This window comes from Spinacia oleracea, chromosome 4 (assembly GCF_020520425.1).
Source record: "Spinacia oleracea cultivar Varoflay chromosome 4, BTI_SOV_V1, whole genome shotgun sequence".
NCBI classification, from domain to species: Eukaryota; Viridiplantae; Streptophyta; class Magnoliopsida; order Caryophyllales; family Amaranthaceae; genus Spinacia; species Spinacia oleracea.
This window is the reverse complement of record NC_079490.1, coordinates 20,799,620-20,807,308: the sequence shown is the minus strand read 5'-3', so window position 1 is coordinate 20,807,308 and position 7,689 is coordinate 20,799,620. Positions and strand designations below refer to the sequence as shown.

At 35.7% G+C, this 7,689-nt stretch overlaps 1 protein-coding gene across 1 annotated transcript; it reads right to left on the bottom strand.

Moving 5' to 3' along the window:
* Nucleotides 1-411: 411 nt before the first annotated feature.
* LOC110794670 (uncharacterized) lies at nucleotides 412-7,161 on the bottom strand. Its single transcript, XM_021999634.2, has 11 exons — nucleotides 7,001-7,161; nucleotides 6,606-6,728; nucleotides 6,393-6,501; nucleotides 6,045-6,296; nucleotides 5,855-5,967; nucleotides 5,652-5,716; nucleotides 5,027-5,280; nucleotides 4,785-4,947; nucleotides 3,551-3,591; nucleotides 3,301-3,468; nucleotides 412-841 (listed from the first exon to the last, which is right to left on the bottom strand). Exons 1-10 carry the CDS (start codon nucleotides 7,103-7,105, stop codon nucleotides 3,329-3,331), a joined length of 1,365 nt encoding a protein of 454 aa, XP_021855326.1. The 5' UTR covers nucleotides 7,106-7,161; the 3' UTR covers nucleotides 412-841; nucleotides 3,301-3,328.
* Between the last annotated feature and the right edge of the window lie 528 nt (nucleotides 7,162-7,689).

The window sequence follows — 7,689 nt, the reverse complement described above, 5'->3', positions numbered from 1 at the left end:
CTGGTTTCTGACGCGTTAGAGGAAAGTTCCAAAGCTCAAACAATGAAAAATAAATAAATTAGAGCATCTGATTAATTGATTATATAAACAATATCGATCAGCCGTTGAGTGCATTGTACTACTGCTCATGCTCAACCATACGTATATGAAACATCTTTTTTTATAAATTTTTCTTGAGGAAAGAACAAAATTTTATAAAAAAGTTATACTTCCTTTGTTCCTTAAATATTATACTATTTAGGTTTTACACAATTCATACTACAGATCTTTAATCATCTTTTATATTATGATTCATGCGTAAATAAAAATTAGTTATGGAATACGCAAGATCTTGTTAAATATCAATTATATATATATATATATATATATATATATATAATTTTACTTATGCATCATTTGAAAAGTCATGTGTTAGAAGCGTAAAAACCTATGGTACAATATTTAAGAAACGGGGTAAATAATACAGATTCATGACGATATTTCATGTAAGAATTAATAAAATATTTTCACAATAACTAGATGATTTAAAGAAAAAAAATTCCTGTACCTATAATATGGCATGACTCATACCTTATAGGATGATTCTCAAATTATACAAAGCCATTCTCACTTCTTATCTCATTAGAAAACCGGAAAAATGGTCAAGCAAGGTATTCTTTCAAAGCATCTATTATGCACACCGTTGAACGCCGGCACCTAGATGTAGTTGCACCACCTCACAACATCATGAGTATTTGAGCTTCTTATGTGAGAGGCCGGTGAACCTCATTCCCTCGTTCCCATATGCATATAAGAAATTTCATTCATTTGCTGTAAGACAAGTAGAACATCACCTGCATGGCTGCATGTAGCATGCCTATTTCAAAATTTGGCTGTAAAAAAGTCACAACTCTTCAACTCTTTTAACAAAAAAAGGAAGCTACTAGAACAAAACAACTAAACGTCCGTCCTTGGACCTCAACAATTCAGATTATCATATTTCAGCCAAGTTTCAGAAGGTATATAGGCATCAATGTGCATAAAATAAGACAAGAAGAACAACTAGTTTACCTGTAGATCATAAAAAAATTATGAGTAGAATTGGTAATAAATTGATTAGGACACTTTGACAAACTTCCTTTCTTCCTAGAAACTTCATTATCAGTTATCAATATATGTGTGTGTAATTTGTCACCGTCATGTATCATTCAAAACCCCCACTTGGTGTTACGGCTGCTGCCCACTAATCTAAATCCGTTCACCTTCATGATCTGCCAAACATCAACTCTAATACAGAGTACAAGTCGCTATCATGAGAGTCTGCGATGATTTTGGACTCGACTTAAATTCCAATGCTCAGAGAAGTAAGTATCAATAATAAATAATAATAAAACTAATTCATTTAGTCTTGCAAATTAACAATTATGTACTTCTCCTTAGTCAGGGGATGGAGGGTGGAAAATGGGTGCAGAGAGAGACGGAAATAGCAATAGCGAAAGAAACATGAACAGAACAATCAATTATTCTATTGCTTAAGTAATAAAACAAACAAGAACAGATATGCAGATAGCTGCACTCTGTAAGGATGGACTTCTTGCCTCCCTTCTAGACTGCACTTATATTCCAATACAGAAGTCAAGTTTCTGTTTATTCATAAGGTAACAGGTGAGACAAAATTCTATTCTTAAACGACCCACTTCATTTAGGTTCACATCCGAATAAAAGCTTTTCAATGCCGGGTAAGAAATTTAGTTGTTCGGATACCTCCTGGAAGTTTGGATGGCAGGAGTGCAAAGCATGTCAAAATAGATTGTTTCATGAGAAAAGAGTCTAATTTATTCCAAAAGAACAAAGGGATTATTATCAAAGCTGTTTTAGATAGCAAGGGCAAATCTTATGCAGCAACTCGTGATTTTAAACCTAGTCCTTTCGTCAATTGTCAGTTACTTGGACTTCTACAAGAGATAAAACTCAAAAAACAAAAAAAAGTACATAAACTAGAAGGAATACTCATGGTGAAATTATCCGGCCTTAGAAGGAGGTTACATCTGGGTTTTTGTGAAGTGGAAACAGCACTTTAATTGGGGTGAGGAAGGGGGGTATATGGTTGAGCCTTAAGGGATACGCATAGGCCACAGACCCAAACCTCATGCTGGAAAATAGCACACTATTCACTAAGCATGCCTCATGGCATCTTGTAGCCCGATACTTTTTAGGATGACAAAACAAAAACCTATGTTTGTCTTGATAGCCTATACTAGTTTGCTTCTCTTGCCAACCTACCAGCATAACCCACCTTGCTAGGGCAGAGAATTGAAAAAGAAGAGGAACTTGCTACTTTCATGATGAGCACATCAAATAAGGGTAAAACTACAAAAATATGATGCCCTTTACTAACTCTTTGCAGGGAGTTTCTCACAGGACAACCCAGCAATTCATGTGGGTAGAATCGAAAAAGAAGAGGAACTTGTTATTTTCACGATGACCACATCAAATAAGGGTAAAACTACAAAAATACGATGCCCTTTACTAGTCTAACTCTTTGCGGAGCCTTTCTCACAGGATTACCCAGCAATTCATGTGGGTACTTTGTCTCAACTCTCCAGAATAGGATCTGTTGCTAAAATTCAACCTAGTAAAACAGCACTAGATTTAAAATTGAAACAGGTCATTTTGCAGAAGTAGAAGCAACAACGTTTTCTGTGTTTGAGCTTCAGGACACTAATTCATACAACAGCTGAATATGTCAGCTTAAAATGGGATTTTCTGCAGTAATATTCTGGCTATCTGACTTCCCCTTCGCATCCATGAAAGTACACAGCACTAGATTTTATATTAAAACAAGTCATGTTGCAGAAGTAGAAGCAACAACTTTTTCTGTGTTTGAGCTCAGGGCAGTAATTATTGCCTAATTCACATAACAGCTGAACATGTCAGCTTAAAATGGGACTTTCTGCAGTAATATTGTATTTTCTGACTTCCCCTTCGCATCCATGAAAGTACATGTGAAGGTGGCTGCTTAGAGATGGACGACTTGGTACATTATCCGTAAAACTTTAACCAGATTTAATAAATTCTAGTTTGCATTCCATGATTTTCTTGCCAACCTCGTTAGCATTCCACAAGTATGGTATTACTAAAATCATACATATAGGTGAGATATAGTCAGAATCATCTTGTTAAGTTGAAGTACAGGCTGCATATGGTCATGGATATGTGTGCTTTTACGTTCAACATTAGATGACTATTTCAAAAAGACATAAATCACTTTAAGCAATGACTATTGATCAATCCAGTCAATGGAAGAGACAACTGACTTACAAATGTAAACAGCAGCAACCGATTACTCTCATTGTTCTTCATAGTATGGTGGTGTTGACTGTACACACATTTCATTGTCTTCCCCTTCATCATCGTCATCATCATCATCTGCATCAACCCAATTACTAGGATGGCGTTGGGAAAAGCCTTCCCCCTTTTCTTGAATCCCTGCAAGAAATATAAATATTCAACCATCTATTCCTTATACGAACTTTAATTTCAGATTGCAAAATTTGGAACTTTCACAAACCTTGATGCCTCACTGGTTGATCAGTTTCCACATGATGGGAGCTAAATAGCTTAGTTAAGAAAATAATTCAATGTCTTGGGAATAAATCAGATTAAAATTCCAGCCCATCAATCAACATACTCCCATGAACTGGTCTTAGAGATCTAACAGCTAAATTTGGAAGCACCAAGATCATTTCTGTTATACGGAGCAGCATTTTATTATTGTGGCAAATATTCAAAAAAATGAGCATTCTGTTAAAGGTCATTCAGATTTCAGAATCCTGGGCAAAAGTTACTTCAAAACATATCACTGGATCATCCTCTTTAGGGAGCATGCAGCAAGCGCAGTAACCAAGCATCATAGATAGATGACTGCAAATTTGAGGCCCTTAACCAAAAGTAATAGCAGGTACAACTGTAAAGAAAATACTTCTTTTTACGTTCTAGTGTCTACTATGTGTATGGAGCTGAATGTCTCTTCAGTTTCATCCAGATAATAGATTGGAAAAGAAAAGGATATTACAGTGAAGTATTAGATTAATTGTGAAGTATTAGATTAATTGTGCAATCATTTAATTTTAAACAGTGAACTGGAGGGGAAAGTGATGAAAAGGCCCAACAAAAAATAAAAATAAATTACAAACACAAAAAACAGAAAAGAAATGAAGCTCGATTCAGTTATTAGGTAAGAAAAAGTTAACAATATAATGCACTCTATTACCTTTCCTAAGCCATAGCCATGGATTAGGCTCTGTTGGGTTAAAACAGCTGAATATGAGTTGAAAGCTAAAATGCAGCTTGTTGAAAGATAAAAGTTTCCAGGTTAGTTAAACAAACTAGAAGTGTTAGAGCCTAAAGTACAAAATAACATGAAAGGAAAGACAGAAATTTCAAGCACAATGTGGAACACAATTGGAGGTTATTTGAAACCAAGTCAAAAAGCAAGCTAGTAGGTTGTAAAGCTGTTTGCTGAACATATTCAAGGGCATTCAGAGAGTTCTACTTGTTAATAATCTGTTGAATCAGGGCATTCAGAGACACCTAATTAAAACAGACTTGTACAAAAGTGGTAAATGTTGGAGTAGCATACCAGTTGACTTCTACAGATTATTGATGTGAGACTTCTACTTATAGTAAGGCTTTATTGCTAATGTGATTATTTCCCAGCAATTAGTGGAGAAATTAGAAATAAGGAAAATATTTAAGAAACATAAGGGTACCAAAATTCAAAGGAATGGAAGGGCAAAGGATACGAACTTGGACCAGCAGCAGCATTTTCTCTTTCGGGGGGATCCTTTGAAATGTGCATTTCATGAAACCTTTGACGTTCCCTCTGCTCATTGGAAGTGGTGTTTCCTTCGCCTTGAACCTGCCTACTGCCACTACCACTGCAACCAGCAGATTTGGCAGCAGTTGCTGTTTTGTTTTTCAACCAAGTTACAAAGACTGGTTTGTGTTTTTAATTATTCAGTTCTGAGAGTGAATCAAGATATACCTGAAAGGTCAGACCATATTTTGGTGTGTTCAGATGCATGTGCAGAGGCTTGTACCTTTGATCTTTCTTGCTGAGCTTCTGGTCCTGTCTCATTGATAGCCCTTCCATTCAAGGCACCATCTGATGGAACAGGGCCAGTTGGATTTCCTTCATGTAACTGTGATGTGAGCATTGTTGCGAGAACAAGCTTGGCATCAAAGTTTGAAGTAGATCCATCATCATCTAGACCAAATTTAGGTGTCATGAGAATAGGCCTGTTTCACCAGCAGTATTACCAATCATTTCATACTTCACAGACTACAGGTGTCAATGCACTTTTTAGTGAGACTAATACATGAAAAATTTGTAGTGTAATAAAATATTACTAGTCGCACACCATATGCTAAAAGGCCTTCAGCCCTTCAGTTGATGATAAATCAAAACCAAAATTTGAGACTATGAATATGAAGTATTAAAAAATCATAGTATCTTTGAGACTATGAAGATCATATCAACTTAACAACTACTCCGCCATCTTTCGAAGAGTACAAGAAGAGTATACTATTTACTGTTTGAAACTTTTAACTCTCCAGTTATCATCTAGAACAGTAATAAACTACAAAGTATAATAGATTGGAAATCTTACTCGCCAGCCTTATCAAAAAATAAATGGATATCAACTTCGCAGGCCTCACAGAAGGAAAGAAACGCCTGAAAATAGATGTTGAGAAAGAAATCTCAATTACTGATAGAACTATTCACATGAGTAAAATGTAACAATCATAGTACTAAGGGAAGTATACATAAAGCACAGTTATATAGGAAAGTACTAGTTGCGCATGGTTGTACCTTTAACTCCTTAACACCAAAAGTAACATCTACCGGATTTCCAGTGTGAGCATACTGGAGGAATTCTTCCACTGGATCTATCCACAGCTGAGTGTGTAACGATGAACCACTATCTGCATTTTAGTGGATAAACATTACAAACATGCATAAATTCAGATAATCAGGTCAACTTCAAAAAGTAACATTTTACCATTTGTTGGGTCAATGTAGCTCCGAAGTTCAACAGCCTTCCCACCAATCTCACTTTCGGCCTCTGAAGGCAAAGAGGATGGTTCTGTAGCAATAATAGTGATCTCATGAAGAGAAGACTGAAAATTGGAGAGCAATCTGTTGAGATCACGGGGCCTAACAACAAAGCTGCTCGTGAATCTTCCCTTGTCAAGAGACAAATGTTGTATATCAGGTTCCACATTACAGTTTATCCAATAGGTTTTCCTCATGCCTACCCAAGTCCACATTAAAGAATAAAGGAGTTAGAATGATATCCCACGAATGATCCACAACGATATCATCATCAATGTTTGGTAAAATCGAGTACCATTGACACAATCTAATGCCCACTTCACTTTAGCTGCATCAGTATCCAGTAAATGCACCCGCAAATGATCAATGTTTGAAAGAGGAGTCCTCAAAACAGCACAAACCGCCTAACAATATGGAAGTTAAAACAGTCATTAGTGTAAGTTCGTAAAATTTATAATATTTTCTTTTTATGTCTTCTCCTCATTTCTATGATTTAACACGGAACTACCTTCAAAAGGATGCTAAACTGAACTTGCTGATTGCTGGAAACGGAATAAACATCGAAGAAATCGGGTTTGAACGAAATTGCTTGGTATGCAGAACGGGATGCATTAAGAGTATAGAAAGCAAGCTGCATCAGAATAAATAATTCCCAAGAAATCAAAACAATATACAGGAATTTTCGATCATCAAAATTGGAAATCAATAGCTTAATACACAACAAATCGGTAATTGAAGGTCATAATTGGATGAAATGATCTCATAAACTGATTACTAGATGCTTATTCCGACAAATTTCAACAAAATTTGACAAATTAAAAATTAGAATGTTCATCTGAGCAAAACCCTAAAAATGAATTTTTAGATTGAAAAATAGGAATTTGTGAATGAGAGTGAGATAACCTGAGAAGAAGAAGCTTGAATGGCAAGCTCGTTACCAATTTTAGCAAGGCAGTTGATAGAGCGAGCAAAGGTCTTCAGTGCGTTCCCGCTAACACTCACCTCCATTTTTCTCTTCCTCCCAAACTCTCTGTTCTTCTTGGCGGGAAAGGCTACTAAAACTAACCTTTTTATTTCTACTTCTTTTACGCGAATATTCAACTGCCCTATTAAATGACACAATTAACCTCCTCATATTTACCCTCTTCCCTTCCTTTTTAGGTACGGAATTCGCCAAGGCAAAATTTAATATATCCAAGGCTATTAAGCTAGTCGTTGTTCGTAATCTTCTATTGTCATATACTCCCTCAGCCTCAGATTAGTTGTTACACTTACCTTTGCATAAAGTTTAGATGATAAGTGGTTGTTTGGTTATCAATTATTTTTTATTGAAAAAGTAGATGTGATAGGAGTTAGTGATGTGTTCTTTAATTGAATGAGAGAGAGTGTGGGGATAAATAAAAAATTAGTGGGAAGAGAGACAATATAATAACTGTGAGGTCATTTCTAATTTATAAGTGTAACAACTAATCTGAAACGGACGAAAAAGAAAAGTATAACAACTAATCTGGGACGGATGGAGTATTCAATTTATAAACTGAATCAAATCTCCCATTATCATATCTTTTGTTGCCAAAATTTATGAAACCATA

What these genes read in the sequence shown, in the direction of transcription:
- LOC110794670 (XM_021999634.2), bottom strand. Translation starts at nt 7,105, where the DNA reads ATGGAGGTGAGTGTTAGCGGGAACGCACTGAAGACCTTTGCTCGCTCT. An exon ending in TTCAAGCTTCTTCTTCTCAG is followed by an intron (nt 6,729 to 7,000) that starts GTTATCTCACTC and finishes ATTCTGATGCAG; the next exon opens with CTTGCTTTCTATACTCTTAA. An exon ending in CTACATTGACCCAACAAATG is followed by an intron (nt 5,968 to 6,044) that starts GTAAAATGTTAC and finishes ACTAAAATGCAG; the next exon opens with ATAGTGGTTCATCGTTACAC.